This window comes from Durio zibethinus, chromosome 19, assembly GCF_047325235.1.
Source record: "Durio zibethinus cultivar Kanyao isolate XHJ-2024 chromosome 19, ASM4732523v1, whole genome shotgun sequence".
Taxonomy (NCBI): Eukaryota; Viridiplantae; Streptophyta; class Magnoliopsida; order Malvales; family Malvaceae; genus Durio; species Durio zibethinus.
This window is the reverse complement of record NC_143180.1, coordinates 1,967,231-1,989,530: the sequence shown is the minus strand read 5'-3', so window position 1 is coordinate 1,989,530 and position 22,300 is coordinate 1,967,231. Positions and strand designations below refer to the sequence as shown.

At 28.4% G+C, this 22,300-nt stretch overlaps 2 protein-coding genes across 9 annotated transcripts; both read left to right on the top strand.

The window, feature by feature from the left end:
- Positions 1-1,222: 1,222 nt before the first annotated feature.
- LOC111310160 (guanylyl cyclase 1-like) lies at positions 1,223-6,218 on the top strand. 8 transcript variants are annotated; one of them, XM_022909335.2, is made up of 11 exons: positions 1,223-1,363; positions 1,745-1,792; positions 1,891-2,022; positions 2,154-2,278; positions 2,472-2,583; positions 3,096-3,170; positions 3,546-3,634; positions 3,895-3,956; positions 4,342-4,414; positions 5,507-5,582; positions 5,851-6,218. In XM_022909335.2, the coding sequence occupies exons 2-11, from the start codon at positions 1,772-1,774 to the stop codon at positions 5,893-5,895; spliced, it is 810 nt and encodes a 269-aa protein (XP_022765070.1). In that variant the 5' UTR covers positions 1,223-1,363; positions 1,745-1,771; the 3' UTR covers positions 5,896-6,218. The 8 variants fall into 8 exon arrangements, with proteins under 8 accessions (XP_022765070.1, XP_022765072.1, XP_022765068.1 ...); XM_022909336.2 differs by having other exon boundaries at positions 1,253-1,363; positions 1,751-1,792; XM_022909337.2 differs by having other exon boundaries at positions 1,244-1,363; positions 1,745-2,022; positions 2,520-2,583.
- A 13,468-nt stretch (positions 6,219-19,686) lies between these two features.
- Positions 19,687-22,115, top strand: LOC111309757 (uncharacterized). Its single transcript, XM_022908767.2, has 5 exons — positions 19,687-20,332; positions 20,432-20,761; positions 20,864-21,218; positions 21,355-21,468; positions 21,564-22,115. Exons 1-5 carry the CDS (start codon positions 19,994-19,996, stop codon positions 21,659-21,661), a joined length of 1,236 nt encoding a protein of 411 aa, XP_022764502.2. The 5' UTR covers positions 19,687-19,993; the 3' UTR covers positions 21,662-22,115.
- Positions 22,116-22,300: the final 185 nt, after the last annotated feature.

Below are 22,300 nucleotides of genomic sequence, written 5' to 3'. Positions count from 1 at the left end.
GTATAGAAAATGATTTTAATAATCCTTTTATAAAAATATAAATTGATTATTTAAGATATTTTTATACAAAAAAGCATTTGATAATATTTCTATAAAAATATAAATAAATTATTTAAGGCGTTTTTACTTTTATAAAATGATTATTTAAAATATTTTTGTATAGAAAATACATTCAATAATCTTTTATAAAAATATAAATGAATTATTTAAATATTTTTGTACAAAAAACACTTTCAGTAATCTTTTTATAAAAATATAAATTAAAATATAAATGAATTATTTAAAACAATTTGATACAAAAAATACATTAAATAATCTTTTTATATTTTTATAAATGAATTATTTAAGACATTTTTTTTACAAAAATATCATAAACAATCCTTTTATATTTTATGATTTAGGGTTAATATTTTTATAAAATGATTAATTTAGACGTTTTTCATATAAAAACACCTTAAATAATTATTTTATAAATTAAAAGATAATTATTAAATGATTCATAATATAAAAAATAAAAAAATTATTTAATGTATTTTTATACAAAAATACCTTAAACAATTATTTTATAAATAAATTAAAAAATTATTTAAGACGTTTTATAGATAAAAATGTTTTAAATGATTTTTTTTATAAATAAATTAAAGGAATATTTTTAAAATTTTCTATGATAAAAAAAAGTGACAAACGCATTAATTAATTTTTTTCTAATAAATTTTCTTATAAAATTTTATTACTTAAAAAAGTATCAAATTTTCAATTAATGATATTTTATAAATAAAAATAACAATAAAATAAAATATTTATTTTTTTATTATTAAAGATATCATTTATTATTTAAATATTTATTAATAATAAAATAAAATAAAAATTACTATTATATATATCAACGTGATTATAATAATTATATAAAAAATTAATATATATATATATATAAATTCTTTTAAATCAAATAAATGAATCAAAATATAAAATATCTTAAAATTAAAAAAAATTACGAATATCATATTTAAAAAAAAAATTTTTTTTTTTTCAAAATTCAAAGTTTCAGGAACCAACACACGCCTTAGAATAATCCGCGCAAAAACTAACTGGCTTGCCGACTTGCAAGTAGTCAATAAAGCAAATTGACCCAAAAAAATATTTCAATATTTCCGTTTCCATGTTGTCTCAAGTGTCCATTAATATTTCGCCACGTTTCAACCTTCATTAAAGTCATTTTCACTTTTAATTATTGGAACTGACCGAAGAAGTCGAAAAAAAAAAAAAAAAAGTCACCAACTAGACTCAAAACAGTTGAAAGTCTCTACCTGTTCGGAAATCTTCTGAGACAAAAACCAAAAATCGATCGTTTTCCCTCTCAAAGGTATTTAATTTTGTTTCTCTTTTTTTAATTGATTTAGCTTATTTCATTTTCGATCAATAATTCTTCGTTGATATTTCGTAAGTTGTTGTTATTATTATTTGTTAACATTTTGTTTGAATTTTTTCCCTGATTTCGTTAGGTTTAATCAATTTAGTATCTAAAAATCTTCACTATTCTGTGTAATCCGATTGTAAATAGCTTCAAAAACGTTGAATTTTGATAAAAAGGCCTAATTTTAACGTTAACCTAATCAAGATTCTTGATTAACCGAATTTATGATATGATGGAGCTAGTATTAGCTGTTATAAATAAGTTTTAATTGTTAAAAGTGTGTAAAATTCATTATTTTGATTTTATTTATTTTTATTTTTTTTTGTGAAGGAAAAGCTGCAAGAGGAAGAAGAATTGATGGTGTTGCTGTTGGAGAAGGTTGTTGTAACTGATTAAATAACTGCTAGTGGCATTATTGTGATTTAATCGAGGGGGGGCGTCTCCTGATGTGGCCTTTGTATTTTCTGTTAAACAAGATTCTTAAAACAGATGAAGAAGGAGAAGACGGGGATCACATGAATGTGGCAGCTGGATGCTGCCATTTTGAGCTATCATCTGATAATCGAATTGGCCACGAGGCATTGTTGCCTCGGTCACATTTTGTTGAAGTGAGTACATTAGGGTTTAGATTACCTTGTGTTGCAAGTTTGTGTTGTTTATGTTTCGATAGATAGGGATTGTATCTCCAAAAAGCTTTGATTGGAATTTGTTTGACTAAACTGAAGTTTGGTGTTTATAGGTTCCACACATAAACCAACTGTTCTCTTGGGACTGTGGTCTTGCTTGTGTTTTGATGGCTTTGACTACTGTTGGAATTGATAACTGTAGTCTTCAGAACTTGGCTGAGCTTTGTTGCACAACTAGGTATGTTTTCGTTACAAAGTCTGAAGTTAGAGCTTTTATTTGTTTATTTTATGAGAAGAATTATATAAAACTAGGAAAATATCAACATGATGTGCATTCCAACCATTTGATTTCATCTTTATGATAGGCAGCATTTATATTAGCTGATTTGAGCCATTTCTGATGAGTATTACTTTTTGTATCTTGCATACAGCATTTGGACTGTTGATCTGGCTTACTTATTGCAAAAGTTTTCAGTTAGGTTTTCCTATTACACTGTAACATTTGGAGCTAACCCAAACTACTCTGGTGAGAGGTATTACAAGGTAATTTGCCTTTGCACCTGCCACCAGATGTATTTTTGTAATTATTTTGTGTCATTCGGTTTTTTTCTTTGTTGCAAATTGATGAGAGAATGTGATGTTAGCATGCTTGTTTATTGCTTCAAGCACTGCACCATGACTTGCTTGATTTAAATTATGGGTTAAATGATGTTTATGCTTTAATAGCTGCCTAAGTAGCCAGTGTGTGATTTTCCATTAGCTTGTATTATGGTAGATGTAATTAGCTGTGTTATGTTTCTGCATGACTACCTCTTTCCAGCAAAATGAATATGTGGCATGCTGCTTATATTTTCATTTTGCATCGTTGGAAGGAAATTAGAGCTGAAATCTTTTCTGTGGCATTATCTCCTTTCCACCCTACTCCTCTTTCCAATATAGTGTTAGGAGATTGTAATCTCATTAAAGTGACCATGATTTATCTTTTTCAGTTGATTAGCTTAATAGAATATTGTTGCAAACGTAATAATCAACATATTACTTTGAGTACTCTACAGGAACAACTTCCTAATGATCTGGTTCGAGTAGATTCGCTATTCCAAAAAGCAATGGAAGCAGGAATCAATATACTGGTATTCATCTGAGAGCATATTTTCTTTTATGTCTATACATTAAATTGTTCTAGGATGGAACACTTATATGCTGACTGCATTTTGATTGCCTTAGTGATAAAATTTTTCCTTTTAAACTTTATAGCCAGTAGTTTGTTTTCATATTAAAGAAGGCAAATGGCTGCAATTAAATAGATTGGGTTCCTTCATTTCATATATATATATATATATATATATTTGGTTTCTTCTTAGTTTAATGCTTAATATTGAACTATGGCCGTTGTTACTGATGAAAATTTCTGCTTCTCTTATTCTATCTCTGTGTGGCATAGTTTGGATGGTCTTTGTCACAATTAACTTTTTTCTTGGGGTTATGAACTATCCCCCATTTTACAGTGCAGGTCAATCAGTAGAGAGGAAATCTCTCGCTGGATCTTGTCAGGGAAGTACATTGCAATTGCTTTGGTTGACCAGTACAAATTGAGGTATATATTCTATTCTCTTTTTAGATTTTTTTTTTTCCTAGTTGCTTGTTATCGTACAATGTCTGCTGTTTCTTTCAGACTCTGAAATGAAACTCCTCATATTAATACATCTAGTTTCCTGTGTTTTTTATATCCCTCTCTCTATGCCTCTGTATTTGAGCAGGTATGATACAAAGGGTTAAGTTCTTGCATGATAATGACTTCTTATCTAGTGATGATATCCTAGTGCTGAACTCTTCTGCCAAAATCTTGCATTGCAGTCAGTCTTGGGTGGGGGATGTCATCATCCCTGAATTTCATGGCAATGATGTAGGATACACTGGTGAGTGTTTCACGCTTTTAGAATGTTATTTTCATATACAATTTTAAAATACAAATCAGAATGCTAATATTGAGAATACATATCCTTGGTACTTTGTGTTTGAATAACACAAAATCGATGATTAAGAAGTCCTTCAGGATGACTTGTACCATCTATGAATTATGCAAATGTGAATATTTTTGGCCTTTATACAATTGTGATCTTTTTTGGCCTTTATACAAATGTGATTTAGTTAATAATAGATCAGTCATAGTTATGACAAAGGATTCTTTTCCTTTGAGTACTCATTGCTTCATGTCCTGTTCAATCTTTTTCTGGTCAAAAGCATTACAACACCAGCATTACACATCTGATCTCATTCTTGAGAAATTTGCTCTCTTTGTAGGTCACTATGTTGTGATATGTGGCTATGATGCTGAAGCAGATGAGTTTGAGATTAGAGATCCTGCAAGTTCAAGGTACTATCAAAGCTTTCTTTACACTGCGTGGCAGCTTCCTACCATGTTCATCATATAATCTCTTCTTTTTTCTTTTTTTCTTTTTTTGTTTGAAGCCATATAATAATTTTAATCACTGTCTTAAGGTCATCATTATGGGTAATTTTTAACACTAATGTTCATAAATAAGTATGTTATGGAATTTGACTTAAGGCAGCAGTTACTTGACACTTGGAATACCAATATGCACTTTCCAAGCATATTATCGCGATGAGCAATATTTTGAATGCAAAAATTTGTTATAAACTGGTGGATTATCTAGCAAGTTAAGATTCAGTGAACTGTTATCTAATGATGTTACAATAAATCTACAAAAATGAAAAACCTTAGTATATCATATTTCAATTAGCATAAGAAGTTGCAAATGAATTTTTAAGAATTTTCTTGGCATAATTTTGTAATTAGAGCAGTATATGTGGTGTTCATAAAATATATGAAAGACTTTGGATCATGTGCTCGTGTATGACTGGAGACTTCAGTAACAATGCAATTCGTAGTATCCTGTTTTCTCCACTTTTCTAACAAATCCTGTCTTCTTATTCTTATCATACCTCAAAGTCATAGTTTCCTCTGTTACTTCTATGAGCCTTTATCTTGTCAATTTTAGTCGATGTTCTACAAAGTTATTGTTATGCTTGTGGCCAAATGCATGATGATTAGATATTATCATGTGAAAAACTTTCTGATTTTCTTGTGTTCTATTCTTCTTGTTGTTCTCCTTGGTTAAATCTTTCAATGGAGTTTGGTTAACTTTCTGTCTTCTTGATGTCATCCTTGGCTACATGTATTTATAGATTTGAACCATGCGGTTTCACAAAGTAATTGCCTACTAATAGATGGTTGATCTGACAGCTATGGATGAGGGAAAAGCACACTTAGCAAGATTAATGAGTTAAGCTACAGAGTGTTCATTAAAATTGGTTTAATGGAGTTTGTATCTGTCTTATTAGTGATATTTTCGTTGATGTTAATTCATCAACTCCACCAACATGGCCTTGAGAAATTTATTCAATCTTCTGCTAGAAGCGTTAACTCGGGAAAGAAAATGTGCAGGAAACACGACAAGGTCTCATCAAAATGCCTGGAAGAAGCACACAAATGCTTTGGTACTGATGAAGATCTTCTTCTGGTAATTTAGCAATAAAACAGTAAAACTTCTGCCTTTACTATGTTGCATCATGATACCTTATTATTTTTGGTTCAAATGTTTTCCCTGCATCTTTTGTTTCACATTGCCCTGTAAACAAAAGCCAGAAGCAAAACTACATTCGATGAGGACTACTTTACTTGAAAAACAAATTTCGTCCAGATTACATCAAACTTTGCATGAGATTAAAAGAAATGCATTGGCCTAGCATTATTCATCACTTGTTTGGTCTTGCTATGTTCCTATGCAGATATCACTTGAGGAGACCCGGAAGCAGAAATTCTGTATATCATGATTTTCTCTACTTGTCTGTTTTCTTGCAAACCATTCATCAATCTGCTCCGATCATTTTCTGCAGTGCACGTATTAGAAGCTTGTGTACAGTAAGCTTTCAGAAGGAGTTATGTTGTAGTTGCATTTGTTAACAAAAACTCATCTGTACAAAAGTGCATTCATTTGTATATGAATTGTATATTGCAATGTAATTGTTGTATAATAAGTTCTGTATTTTCTTAACATTTCTTTGACGTTGTTGAGAACTTGTACCAAGATTGTTAAAACTCAAATCTATATAATCTCAAATGAATGAAGATATAATGTTTTTCTTTTGGTCCATAATTTTACTCTCCATCATGTTCCTCTTCTGCATGTTTCATCCTATCACTTCATTATTTCATGTTTTTGGACAGTCGTGATGATTCAATCATCCAACATGTGGAAGTTGTTCCATTAAATAGTTGAATTATGCAACTGTAAGCCCCAAACAAAGAGAGAAGAAATAAGCCGGTATGTATTCATCCAAATGACTGTAGTTTAAAGGTTAAATTCGGAGGTTTCGAGTTAGAATCTCGAGAAAAGAGTAAGATTTACGGAATAGAAAAGAAATTATCTTTTATTATGTAATTCAATATCACATATTAAAAAATCATGTCGATAAATCAAAGCAAGACCCATAATTGAAAAATAATCCAAGCAAGGAAGCATATCAATGTGGATTTAAACCATGGTGCTTGTAGACCTAAAAAATGCAAATCACGTGGCAAGCAAATGTAATAAGTTAAAAGGCTTAAAGCACCAAATTTGGCGTAAAACCCTGGTTCCAGGGGTTTCCTCCCCACACTTTTGAGACCACAGCTGATCTATTTATTCTATTAAATTAAAGAATTTGGAGCTTCTGTTGGTATAATTGGATTCTAAATGCCAAATGTGGGCATGAAAGCATTGAAGGACAATGAGGAAATGTTAATGATATTCTTATTATAAAAGTGGAAGGTGATGTTGGTGGTGGTGGTGGTGGCGGTGGTGTTGTGGGCATAGACATGGAAATTGAGAGATAAATTTCATGTTTCTTTTTTGGGCATTTGGGTCAAAAGTTGGGATGCAAAGGTTTGGAGTTTACAGTGGAAAACATTTCCAAGAAATCTCCCAATACAAAGTGCCAATTCTTCCGACACTCCTTCGCTATTTTTCCGCACAACAATGAGACATGTTCTTGCTTACACACATCCCATTGGTGCCTATTTTTACACCCGTTTCGTCTTTTTTTTTTTTCTCATAGAAGCGAAAATATACATTTTTAGATTCGTGTGTTTGTATCATATAAAATATTAAAATTTACGTATTTATATTATATTTTATATAAAAATTATATGTTATAATCTGTATCGATACGAAAATATAAAATATAATTTTTTTATTTTGTTAAACTTATTATATAGTTAGTACTATAATTTAAAAGCGTATTACCTTCATATTTTATTTTTGTATTGTGTGATTATATCGTATTTTAAATTATAAAAAATAAAAAAAATAATTATTTTTTATAAAAAAACTACAATAGAAGATAAAAAAACAATTATAAATATTGAGAATTGAATCATAGATGAATTTTAAAAAATAATTTTTATATGAAAAAACTGTTAATTTATATTAAATTGGATGGTTGATTATCTTAAAAATTTAAGATGATGAAATGGTTTAATTAAATTCGAGAGAAATATTAAAAAAGAGAAATGTTTTTAAGATTCAAACATGAAAATTTTGATATCATATTAAGTTGGATGATGAATTGATTAAAAAAAATTATATTTAAGTTTTAACAATTCAAATATCTAAATTTTTGAGTTAAATTTGAGTTTAGAACAAATGAATATGAATTCATCATTTAGAAAATTCGAAAAAAAAAATCCATTTGAAAGGTTAAGATCATCCAATTTGCACTTTCAAGAACTCAATTGTAAGTAAAACGTTGATGGAAACTGAAAAGCATTGAAGTTCGTTTTCCCAATGTGGATATCGACTTGCTAGCAAACACATGGTGGCACATGTTCATTATTTAATTTCAAGAAAACGACTGTCTTCTTAGAGAGTTTCAACAAATTTAACCAAGCATGCAAAAAAAAAAAAAATCATCTTGTCTCTATCCTCAAGGAGTAGATCTATTAAGGTTAATTGTTGTTCCAAGTAACAATAATCTCAAAATCATGTAAGAACCCAAGTTAAAATCATGAGGGTTAGATTATGTTTTTTGCATTATAAATGATTTTAAGAATTCAGAGTTTAATTCAATTTGTTCATTTAATTATCTTTAAGAGATGTTATCTAACAGATTTAAGGTTCAAAATTTTTTGTCGGAACTGGTGAGATCAAACCTGATCAACCTCGTAAAACTGTTGGAATCTGTTACTAATCAGAAGTTTTGACACGAGGTAATGAAAGATATAATCAAGAATGTTAAGAGATTTCACCTAAGGAACATGCAAAGAAACATGACAGAAAAATGGTCTCAGATTGCTCCAAACTGACAAATGGATCAGATCACTTCTTCCTGTTCTTTTCTTTTCCATGCCATTGTCTTAACATATCTTTAACAAAAGCCAATCTCAATCAGCCTCCAAAAAAGAAGGCCACAAAAAAATAAGAAAAAAAAAAAGCATGTGCTTCCAATCCAAGGCTTAGTTGCCCATAACTACATGACATTTCACAAACACTAAATAATACACTTGATTGCTTGGAATCACATCAGCTGTGCTACAAAAGTTTCAGACATTTGAAAATTCATTCTATATTTTTCAAATTTTTTGCTCGTGATTGAGGTCCAAATTCAGTGTAAACACTCCAAAAAGAAATCCAAATCAGATCCCAATTTTACTATTTTTCTTTCTTTGTCTTTCAAGTAAAGTGCATATTTTTATTTGGCCAATTTAAAAAGTAAAGTGTATAAAATAGGCATTTCCTTGAGATATATCTACAAAATAAATAAATAAATTTAGTAAATGGTTTTCTTTTTTTTTTTGTGATCCAAAATTTCAATTGGTAAGCTGATGTGATGAAAAATTGGATCTATATGCCTATCAAGATGAGTAAGGTATGGATCAGTTGTTTTCATTGGATTTTATGTTTTTTTTTGGTGGGATTTTGTAATGTATAAGTGATGTGTACCCAATTTGGCATGTGTATGTGTTTACATGAACCAATTTTCCCAATTTTATTTATGCCATTTCACATCACATCTATAGCTTTTGAAGTGGTACATCTCTTGTGATTAAGAATTTTTCTTTTATTTTATCATATATTGCAATTTGCATGAAATCATAGCATAATATAATTAGTTAATTGGCCTCTATTTAAATAAATTATACAAAAAATTTGATTCATTTCTCAATTTATTCGTATCATTTTGTATAGATATAATGCTAATTTATTTTGTATTGTTTTAATTTCAAACTGAAAAATAATCCTTAAAATACTAGAAATTAAGGATCAAGTTACTAGCAACATACATATTCACATTGGTTGATGGTTAAAAATTTGTTTTAGAACAATCCCAAAGCTGAAAATATGCATGAGGCAACATTACTATAGGGCAAGTAGCTAGAACATCAACAATAGTATAGTCTTACACTTCAAAAACAAAGCTAAGTAGAACTTTAAAAGGTTGGGAAATCTATAAAGCTCCATAACATCTCATCTCTTAGTCAAAAGGTAAAAAAAGTTACATTGATCCAATGCACAAAGCAATAATTATAAGAAATTCTAAAAATTTTCACAATCCATTTATCCCATTTTTTAACTTATAATAATAATAATAATAATAATAATAATAATATAATGGTAATTCTTTTTTTAATAAAAATTAAATAAATACAAAAGTAAATAAATCCCTAGATGTTCAATTTTCTTGCTTACCTTTCATATAAACTTAAATTCTAGACAAATTAATGAATGAAAGGTTACCAATACTTGAATATGAAATTCATTTATTATCAAGACAAATGAACTAACCAATTAAATCAACCATTCGTCAATTTAATTTTTAAACTTTAGTAATAGTGAAACTTTGCCTCAATTCTAAGCCAAATTATTACTGGTATGAATTCAATACTAGTTAAATTATTGTCAACTTTTGTTAATATATATATATATATATAGATTATCTAATTCTTTTTTTTTTTTGGGATAAAATGGGTTTTCTCCAATAAAGCATGTAATTTGAATATATTTACTTTCACAAATATTTATGCATTTAGAGTTTAAACACTTTTGATCTACATGTTTGTGCAAGACATGTGTAAAAGTGGTGGGTTTCTTTCATATTAAAAACCTATAATTGAGGGGTTTCTTTTTTTCCTTTTTTTCTGTCAATTTCCTTGCATGGAAAAAGTTATTTCTTTGAAAACACAAACCCAACTCCCAAGGATTTGACCATTGACCACAGCAATTTTCTTGAAGTTACAGCATGTGACCCCCTATACAGTAAGCTAGTGTTATGCATTTTTACAAATCTAATCCAATGGTATCCTATGCATGTGACAATGAGGGTCCACTGGTGTCTTCTTTTAAAAACAAATTAAAATCATGAGTACGAAAATTTTCAAAGGCAAAATCATGTCTTAGGAATATTTTAAGGATATTTGTATTTTATGTACGAGATATTATTTATTTTAATTTAAAATATTTATGATTTTATCTTATTAAAAATATTTTTAAAATTTAAAATTTATATTTATATATTTTTTTAATATAAAATTAGAAACATTACACGCACAACACATACATATATATATCTTATCATTACTTTGATATATTTTATTTAGCAAATAAAATATCTGTTTTATATTATAATAAAATTAATTTCAATAAGATTAAAAATAATAGTAATAGTTAAATTTAAATTAATAATAAGATAATATTTATTTGGTAAAAATATGGTCCGTTATGACGAAATAAAAATAGTAATTAAATATATTGGATTAAAATTTTTGTATTATGTAATTTATAATATATAATATTTATAAAACTACTAAAATTAAAATCAAAGGGTTCTGATTTTTTTAACCAAAAGAAAACCTAGGACACAAAAAAACAACTATTTCTTCTCTTGCTATTCTCCTCCCTTAAGGCTTCATTTTGATGAACAGTGAGATTAATTTTAATGAGATTAAATTTAATAATAAAATTTATTATAATTATGATTAAAAATATTTTAATAAAAATTTTATATTAAATAAACATCACTCTAATTAATATTTGAATTCAACTAAAATATAATAAATTTAATTATTCAGCATTCAAAATGCAGTGGAATCTAAGCCTAACTTAAGTTAAGTTGGCTATCTGCCATGACATGTGGGAGCATGCCAAAATTATTGAGGATTATAATGAAGAAGAGGCTTAAGGCTCACTCAATGCTGTAAGGTTAGGTGCCCTTAATTATATTGAAGACCACAAATTTTCGTAGTCTTTCACTTTCTTCCCCATCATGGAAACAAACTTATTCTTTGCTTCAATTTCTTTCTTTCCCTCCCATTCTCTTTCAAATTATATGCCCCCACCTACTCAACCAATGCAAAGACCCCAATTTCATTATGAGGCATTTTTTTTATACAATTGTTTCTTTTTTAAGTTTCAATTGAAACAAAAGTACAAGCATATATTTATGCAAGGTTTGATTGTAACATGTAGTCCCCATCTGGTTTTTTTAGTTCAAAGAGTTGTTATCTTTGCTGCTTTTAGCTTAACATTGGGTGGTTTAATTGGTCCATTTGAGAATGCACTATTTTTCCTCATATTGAATAGAGTGTTTAAAGTATACTTATTAAGATTGTCATATTAAGTAATTTATTTTTTTAATGAATTAGAATTCATAACATTAAATGTTGACTATTTAATACAAAATATTACTATAATCTCAAAGAGTACCTAAAGGTACTTGTTAGGAATTTAAAACTTTTAAATTACTTGATTCATACAATTATTTTTAAGAAATGATATATAATAATTTTGAAATTTAAATCTTAACATTTACAATATCTTTTCTTATTCTAAGAATGCAATATTCTTTATAAAAAAAAAAGTATTTGTTAGTAAAATCTATATTTGATTTTGTTATAGAATGCTCTATAAACACTCTTTAAGATTGCTATATAAATTAATATCTTCATCTAATGCATTGAAAATCATTAATAAAGCTATAAATTATTACATTTAATATAAAAATATTATTAATTTTGGATTAATTTATGAATGCTTCATGATTATAGTAAAATATTTAATTTAATATCTAAATTTTAAAAATTTTTAATGTAGTATTTAAGCTATGAATTTACTAGTTAATATAGTATTCACTTTTATTATGATTAATTCTAAACGATAACATATGTCAGATAAATAATTATTCAAATATTATATTAATTAACATATTTATAATTTAAATGTTACATTAAAAAAATTTTAAATTTAAATATTATATTAAATATTTTATTATAATTCAAAGACTTTTCACAACATTATTCCATTAATTTTAAAATATATTTTTGTAGACTAATGGACAAAACTATCATAAATTGATAAATCTCATCCGTAGATTATTCAATTGAAATTTTACAATGTCAATAGGGACAAAAAGCATTACTCAAATTATTTATCCCACCAAAATGTTTTAATATAAAGTTAGATGAAGGATCTATTAAAAAAAAATTGTTAGGAGGGAGCAAAGGAGGAGTAGCAAGTAGCTAAAATTTAAAGTAATGGAAAATTCGAAATGATATTTTACCAACCAACTTGAATTAAATTATCATTACTAGTCTTGGAGATAGCAAAATTAGTTACTTTTTTGTACTTCAATTTAGTATAAGAAACGAAAAGCAAATTGGAGTGGGAAATAGCTGCAAAACAAATCTAACCGTTGAGTTCAAATTTCGAAATTCGAACCTCAAAAGAATCACACTTCATCTCACCAAAAGACAAAAAAAAAAAAAATCAATTAATTATTCTCCATATATATATATATATATATATATTAGGTAAGAAAAAATTTAGAGTATAATATATTATATTCGACAGTTTAAAAAATAATAAATGTAAATTATATATTTAATATGATTTTAATAAAAAATTATTTATTAAACTCAAAATTAAAATTATGTACGTAAAAAAAATAATCTTACCAATTGAATAAATATTTTATTCACATTTTTCATATGTTTTTACATAAAAAATACATATATTTTCTTACATATAAGTAAAAATTAACATTTTAGATTGGTAATATTAAAATTACATGTAACGTAATGTTCTTATAAAATTTTTTAAAAAATACTATACTAATTAAACTTTTTTTTTGTTAAATATAATCTTAATCAATATAATTAGACATTTGTTAACATTGTCGTTGAGTTAATTATTTCAAAATTGCCTCTTAAAAGTTTTTTTTTAATTAAAACTTGTTTATTTGTGAAAATATTACAACTTATTACAAAAATATTTTTGGGTTGTTTCGTGATGTCTAATTGACAGAGACCGTTGAAAATTGAAACGATCTGTCACGCTTTAATTTTGGCGGGAAATTCGAAAAATTTTTGCGGGAAGTTGAAGTAAAGTAATATACGAGTAAGTGAGAAGTGGAGACCCATTTTTATTTATTTATTTATTTATATTAATTTGATTTTTTATATTTTTGATAAAAAAATTAGAGATTTAAGTTCTTAAAATCAAAATAAAATATAATATATATATGATAGTTTAAAACAAGTAATTGTAAGTTATTTATTTGAGATAATTTTAACAAGTAATTATTGACAGGATTCGAATTCAAAATTTTTTTGTCGAAAATAATGAATCTAACCGATTGAATCAATTATTTATTAATATTTTTTATTTTTTTATTATTTATGAATTGTGGTATAAATTTTTTTCTTTTATTTGTTTGACATTAGATAATAAAAAAAAAAAGGGCAATTGAAGGAGTAGTTTGTGCAGACTGGGGGGCAGACATACCCCACGCCCACGCCCACACCCACACCCACACCCATATCATCTATCACTCCTTTACTTTCCAAATGTCCAATCTCTTGTATATATTATATAAAAATTATCAAATATATTATTAATATAATTTTTTAATTTTATAAAAAAATTAATACGATCACATTTATTTTCAGAATATATTTAAAAAATTAATTTAAAAGTAAAAATATATTATTGTATTAAATTTATTTGTAAAATTAAAAAATATCATCACTATATCAAATAGTTATATATATAAATTAAAAATAAATATGTCATTACAATTTGTAATATCTATCTATATAAAAATAAGGATGGTTATTGTTTGATATTAGAATCGATTATTTTTAATTAAATATGAAAGTAATATAATTTAATATTTTTATAAAAATAAATAAAAATTTGATAAAATTAAAAAATATATATTTTATATTTAATATATCAATAAAAATTATAATATAATAATTTTTATATTTTATATATATTTATACAAATTATATACAATGTAAATATATTAATTATAAAATCTACTTGACACTTGATAGCTCATTTTGCTGCCATCTGTCGAGTGATTAACAATTTCAAAAATTTACTTTAAAAAAAAAAAAATGCTTTTAATAAAAAATTATTAGTATATTTTAAAATAAAAAAAAAATCAATAAATAAAATCTTCTCCAAACTCCCGCCTTTTGACTAACGGTACTGTCATTTTCAGCAGGTGAAGCCTTTGCCCCACCATTGCTTTTTTGTTTTTCATTAAATAAATTGTTTTCCTTTTTTTTTTTTTTACAATTTCCCTTTTTTGGCGGGAAATTTACTGAACCCGATTTGATACTGGGCTTTAAGTCCGGGACCTTAACGCCGTTATAACGGAGCTGTAACATTTTGAAACTTTTTACGCGATTTGGGAGTGAACGGCGTTGACGGTAGGAAAAGACAGCCATTAAAAGAGGCGGGGATAAGGTATGGAGTAAGGACACATGACAGTTAATCAGCCGAATCTTTATTGGTGCCACGTCATCCTAGATTCGTATTCCATTATTATTGATCCTCTCACTAGGAAGTTCACGGGGATTCCGTGACACGGAGGTTAGCTGGCAAAATTAGTACACATTAGGTAAGGGAAATTAAGAGTATGTTCTACATATAACTTGTGTATTTATATATTTTTTATTTTATATAAAATTTATTTAAACATAATTTTTGTTTATATGTTAAATATGAAATATATATTTTTTTAATATATATAATTTTTATTATAATTTTAAATTTTATCATTTTTATAATTTTTTATTATATTATCATGTCAAATTTAAAATTATTAGCTCTATATTAAAATTAATATTTCTATTAAAAAAATTGTAAAAGTTTACGCTAGTATTAATTGCATTTACTCATTGAATTATGACTCAAATTCCTTCTTGTTTAAAAAAAAAACTCTTTGTATTTAATATCATCTAATCATCTACTTTATAGTAAGGAAGATCATTCTGATTTATTTTTGTGAAAATTCGTACATTAAAATTACGAATTTTAGTACGATTTTTAAGGAAAAGAAAATTAGAACATAAAAATATTTTGCAATGGATAAATTGCTTTACCGTTAGATAGATTGAATATTTAAGTACTAACTCATCTAAGTGAATTGGTTTCTTCTTTGAACTACTTAATCAAATCAATAAAAAAACATGAACTCTCCTTGTACTTGGATTAAGAACAATTTAAATGAATTTCAAAGTAGGAAAAAGGTTAATTCAAAGTTTATCGGGTCGTTGCTAATTTCATAAAATAATATTTGCATTTTTTATTATGACATTCATCGGATGAACTCTCGATATATAGATGAAACTACTAAAACTTGTGAGCTTGGAAAATGTTTTGGGTTGGCTTACAAAGGTGATGAAGAGTACTTCGTTAACAAGTTGATGGAAATTGAATAAAGGGAGCGAGATGATAATCTCAGCAATTAATAGTTTATGGCTATTTCTAGAGCTTTGATGAATCTTTAGATACTTTGAGGTGCCACAATTATATTCATTTAAATGGATCGTTGTTAGTAGTGTTCTCATTAAAAATGGTCATGAAATTAATTTATCTTTGTTTCTTTAGTATCGTTCTATTGCTACATTTGATCTTAGTATGTAGTATCTAGTTGCAAAGAGATTTATTATTTCTCTTTCTCTCTCTTTAAGTTCTTAATCTACCGTTAATTTTTTTTACCCTACTACATACATGGCTAAAAAATATATTATGCGTCTAAACTCTCTCAAACTCATAACATTTAAGTATCAATTTCAATGACATATCAATTAATCCAAAAATTAATCAGCTTCCATTAATTGTACTGAAACTCTATTTATTAGCTTTTGCTAGCTTTGTAACCTCTTTGTTGTTTTGATAAATCTGGCTTAGAAAAAAAACAATTTAAATAGTAAGATCTATTAAAAAAAAAAACAAAATTATAATGACAATGTATGAATGATACAATTTTTTTTTTTATCTTTCATTGAAATTTTCTCAACACATTTGTTCTGCTTACTTTATTAACTTGTGAGAAGGACATTTGTGTAATTCTAAACTCTAATCGTAATTCTAAAAAAAAGGATTGAGACTGACTTATCTACTATAGTTTATGAGTGCAATGGGATCTGTGGCATCCAACAATCTATAAAAGAAAATCAAGCAATAGGACCAAAGTGTTTTGACCATCTTACTCTTATATGCAAGGGAATGGGGATAACCAAATGATAATCATAACAAATAATGCATGGAGGGATGTCTTAATGATTATGTTTTCTCCTTTAATTAGTGGCCATAAAGTGCGGCTGATCAAAGGCATGTAATTGAAAGGCTATGAGAATGTGCTCTTCCTACATGCAAATTATGCAAAACCCAAAAAGAAAGAAAAAAAATTCACAAGTGGGACACCAATCACCATTTTCTTCCTTTTAAGTACCTTTGATTTATCCCTATATATATTTCTAAAAGGTAAGTAATAGACATTGCAAAAGGGATCTTGGTTCATTTGTAACTCTTGTAGATGACATTCCTAATCCAATTTGGCAAAAAAAGAGATTCAAAATTATATATATGTTGGGTTTAGCCGACATGGAGGAAATATCTAATTGCCCCACTCCACCAAAAACATAGCAACAATATAACTTTGCATTGTATCTATCAATAATTGCAAGTGTGCATTTCCAATTGTTTAGTTTTGAATTATATACAAAATTCTTGGTTCAAACTAACATACATTGTAAAAGGGATCTTGGTTCATTTATAACTTCCAAATATTTCAATAATCAAGATTTTTTTTTAAAAAGAGTGATTGTTGTTGTTGAAATTTAAACTCTAAATATACCGGATATTATCTATTAAGAATAGTTATATAAACTAACTGAAATAAGTTTTGAATTATTCAATAACCAATATTCAATTTTTAATAGTTAGATCAAGTATAAAAAAACACGAATTAAGTGCTATAACTCTCAATGCTTAATGCTAACTGTAAATATTTTAAAGATCATCCACTCAACAAGTATGTTTGTTAGAACAAGTTAATGATATTTAATTTGTGAAGTTCAAAAATTTTACTATCGATTTATAGAGTTCACTACAAATTTTATAAAACATCGAACAAATATTATCCTTTTAGTTAATGTTGTGTTAAAATAGTTCCTAAACATAATTGTATATCTAATTAATCCATCGCATGAAGAGTTACTTGTTATCGCATTATTGCCTACTTTCCACTAATTCCACCGTTCATAGGCTAGAAGGGTGTGAAAAAATGATGGTGAAATTACCAAACTTTAAGCAATTAGCTCAATCAATCCAAAGCAGTTTCTTATACGTTACTATCATGAGTTTTCAATTTTGCCATTATACCAAAATTAGACAATAGATTTTGACTTTGTAGTCGTTTATTACCCCTTTTAAGGGTGGAAGACTTGCAAAATTTGAGTGCCAAGCTTCAACCCACATCCTGCCTGTTAGACACATTTTAGCAGCCAATTGAATAGCAAAAACCCACATTTTTTTAGTGATTTTACATGTATTAATAGAAATTACAATTATAAATCAAACGATTTTTAATATATATCAAGGAAAATAATCCAATGAACAAGCTAAAGTGACATATAATTGGACAAATCGTGTATCCGATATAATTTGAATTCAAAAGCTAAAAATTTTAAATCCTAAACAAAAAATACAATCAATAAAATTTGAATGCAAAACCTAAAAATTTCAAAACATTTTTTTTATCATTGATACAAAGCTTGATAGCTTCAAAACCCACACTTCATATTTAGAATGGAATGATGAAATCATGTATTTCCAATGCAAAACTTAAAAATTTCAAAACATTTTTCTTGTCATCGATACAAAACTTGATAGCTTCAAAACCCACACTTTGTATTTAGAATGGAATATTGAAATCATGTATTTCCAATGATAAAATTTTAACCTTAGGGATAAAATTGCTTAATTTTCCAATCTTTCTTATCATTGGTTCAGCCAGCTTAAATAGATTTCATGATCTACTAAAAAATCTGAGAATTATTAGGAAGTGAATAACAAGTTTGTTTTTTCACATTTTACTCCAACTATTTTCACTTTGTTGAAAGACTACTCCATTTGGGTGGATGATGATGGAATTGATTTACGTGATAATTATGAAGAAAGAAGCAGAAGAGCCTGAGTTGGAAATTCCTTTTGGATGGATTGGATAGTATGGGCTTAGGGAAGCTTTGATTTTGCTTCATTGGCAAGTGACTACTCACTACCATTCCCTTGATTGATTCATGATACTGACAGTAACCCTTTTCTATCTACTATTGTACAGGTAATTGGTGAAAAAAATATTAAATTATAGTTTTTACTATGTTCTTAGTGAAAAAAGTACTAAAAGATTGACTGTAAATTGTTTAATTTTTTTTTTTTAAATTAAAGGTAGGATTGAAATCAACTCTTAGAAACAAACACATAGGATTAGTCTAATTAATAACAAGAAAAGTTTTTTTTTTTTTTAATCAAAGTTTTATTTTGAGTTTGAGTACACAAAATTGATATAGCAAGCGTTCATCTTTATTGAGGAAGGATTAGGTTCAAGTGAAACTTAAAGATACTCTAACCACGTTATAAAATATCTACGAAAATATGCTTAGTGTATACAATTATTTGTTTTTTATGAACAAAAAAAATCTATAAAACATATTAACATGAAATCCAAACAAAGACTTAATTTATCAAATTTATTGCATATTTTTGACTTACAATAGTTACAAAATTCAAAAGTTTATGAAAGTTTTCACAAATCCAAACATGTGGAATTAGATCACCACTCATTTAACCAATTAATTATGCAGATTTTGAAAAATAAAAACCATCAATCATGTGAGAAAAGGATTTAAAGATATGATGTAAACAAGAAAATTTAACCACTTTTAATCACTAAAATTCATGTCATGTAAAGATTTAATCATAAAATCTAATTGTGACACTCACAAGGACAAATAAACCCTAAATCACATGGGTATCTTCTTCTAAAAAAAACCTCCAATTCTTAGTATCAAAAAATTTGAATTTGAAAAATAAATTAGAAATAAACAAACTACTTAACAAATAAGTACTTTACTCTTAATTGTGAATTAAATTTTGTAATTAACCAAAATAGGACAGATGTCATGTGTATTGCAAAACAGGACAAATGTCTCCAACCACTGGGCCGCTGCTTTCCAGTTGTTTGCACATCTTACATTGCCCAAAAATTTTCAATTTTTATTTATTATTTATTTTTCAATTTCAAATTAAAAAAAAAGAAGGGGTTTTTCTCTGTCTCAATGTGACTCTGAAAATCTAATAAATGCAGCTTGTCTTCAACATTCTCTACTCCTCTCACCTTCTCTTCCATTTCTTTTCCATTTCTCTCTCTCTCTCATTGTTTGGGTCCCTCTCTTTTTCAAAACCAAAACTTGGGCCTCATTATTAAAGCTTCTCTGCCAAGCAAATCCTTCTACAATTCTCTTCATTTTCCTTCCCTTTTCTTTCGGTTTCTTTCCCCTGTTTCCTCTGTTTTCCTCTGTTTTCTTTCTTTTTGGTTTCTCATGGCTGAGCAGATAGATGATGCTGAGTTTTGGCTTCCAGCGGAGTTCTTAACGGATGATGATAATGTTATGGAGAAAGAGAATCTTAAGAACACAAATGGTGGCAAAACAAAAACCGAGTTGCTGATACCGAGTCATGGTTTCCCTACTGAGTTCCCCTATGAGTTCGACTCATACGAATCCTTCTCTGCTCTTAGCTCTCCAGTTGAATCTGTTGTTGGGTCTACCGAGACTGAGAGCAGTGACGAGGATGAGTTTCTAGCTGGGTTGACTCGCCGACTCGCTCACTCAACGAGTCAGAAGCTCACTGTTCCTAGCTCTTCCCTGGACAAAAACGAGGTAAAATAGTTTCTGGGTTTTTCATGTTGAACCTGTTAAGCTCAGTGTTCACGTTTTTATGCGATTTTTCTATATATATTTTTTGGTGTTTTGGTTCAGAAAACTAGAGTTTTGGCGAGTTCGCCACAGTCGACTCTGAATGGGCTTGGAAGCTGGTCAGCATCAAGCAATGGCAGTCCTAATGGCCCTTCTCAAGTTCCTTCTCCACCTACAACTCCTCTCGGTGCCCCGAATGACACTTGGGATCTCATATATGCCGCAGCCGGCCAAGTTGCAAGGTTGAAAATGAGCAATGAAGCACACAAATACGCCAACTTTAACTATGGAAGAGCCCTTCCCAAGGCTCAAACTCATGCCTTCACGAAGAACTCGAGCCCTGGATTGTATTCAAGTCAGAATCTTTCATACAATCCTGCTCAAACAAATCAAGTAAGCCTGGTTTTTAAGTTGAAGTTAGACAAAAAAGTTTGGGTTTTTAGTTTCCTGATCTGTTTTTAGGCTTATGGGGTTCTTTTTCCATGGTTTTGTTAGTATCCTGTAAGGCAAGAACAGCTCTTAAAACCTCGTTGCGGAGCAGCTTTGGGAAGACAAGTCAAGGCAAGCAGCTGGCAAGCGCAGCTTCAACAACGTCAGCTGCATCAGCAGATCCAGAGTAGAGCAAGGAACAATGTTGTTGGGGGAAGACCATTGGCGTTACCTCAATCTTCATGGCCTCCACTTCAAGTTCAACCTCGGCTGCAGCAACAGCCTCAACAGAACTCTGGGTCTGGCATGAGAGCTGTATTCCTTGGCGGATCTGGTAGTGTTAAAAGAGAGTGTGCTGGAACTGGTGTTTTCTTACCTCGTAGATATGGAAACAACGCTCCTGAACCTTGCAAGAAATCAGGTGCTAAAACTAGGCTTCCCAGCTTTCATTTGAGGGTCTTTTAGACCCTCAAAACAACATACTTTGTTTTGAATTTTCTTCCTACAGTAGTGAATAATTGGGGTTTTTGCTTTGTTCTCTTTTGGTTTTGAAACAGGTTGCTCAACAGTTCTACTCCCAGCCAAGGTTGTTCAAGCTTTAAATCTCAACTTTGATGATACCACCGGTCATGTTCAGCCACATTTTAGTACCAGCTTTGCATCAAACTATGGTGAGCCTAGAAAACCCCATTTTCCACTCCCAATTCCAAAGTTATTTTGAGCCAATGTTCACTTCTAATTACTGAAACTCTGATGGTTCATGTAGATGCTTTGGTAGCCACAAGAAATGCACTCTTGTCACAAGCAAGGAGAAATTATAGACCAGAGGGAGGCCTAAATCTACCTCAGGAGTGGACTTACTAAGGAAAAATCAGTCCAAACTTTCAAATAGTGTCTGTTTTGATGGAGAAATGCCAGCATAGTAGGGTAGTAGTTTTTCTAATAGGTACATGGTTTTATTTTATATAAGGAATTCAAGAATGTGAGTGTAGTTTAGGAACCAATAAAGAGTAATTAAGTTATAATAGATCCTGGGTTTTTTTTATTCAAGGAGATTTGAAGATTGCAGCTTTCCCTATTAGAAGAAAATAGGAAACAAAAAGAGCAAGGGATGGATCTCTTTCGTTGTTGTTGTTGTAATAAGAAGTGGGCTATTTTTTTCTTCCAATGAGGGGAATTGGATTGGTCTTTGAAATTTGGATGCTTTGGTTGGGGAAATGTAGAAGAAAAATCCACAACACTCTTTGTAATATCCCTTGGCAATTAATATATATTTACTAATAAGAAAATGCTTGTAATATTCAAGCAAATTTGGAGATATTTTCGATCATATTGTAATGAAATTTGCCTGTTCTTCATATAAAATTTTGTTCACAACATAAAATTAACATGAACAAATAAATCATCATTATCATCATTATCAGCCTGAGAAACAAGACCACTTTATTAGATAAAAGTAAAGCACAAAAGCAAGAAGAAATTGCTTGCTTTTGGTTTTTGCTT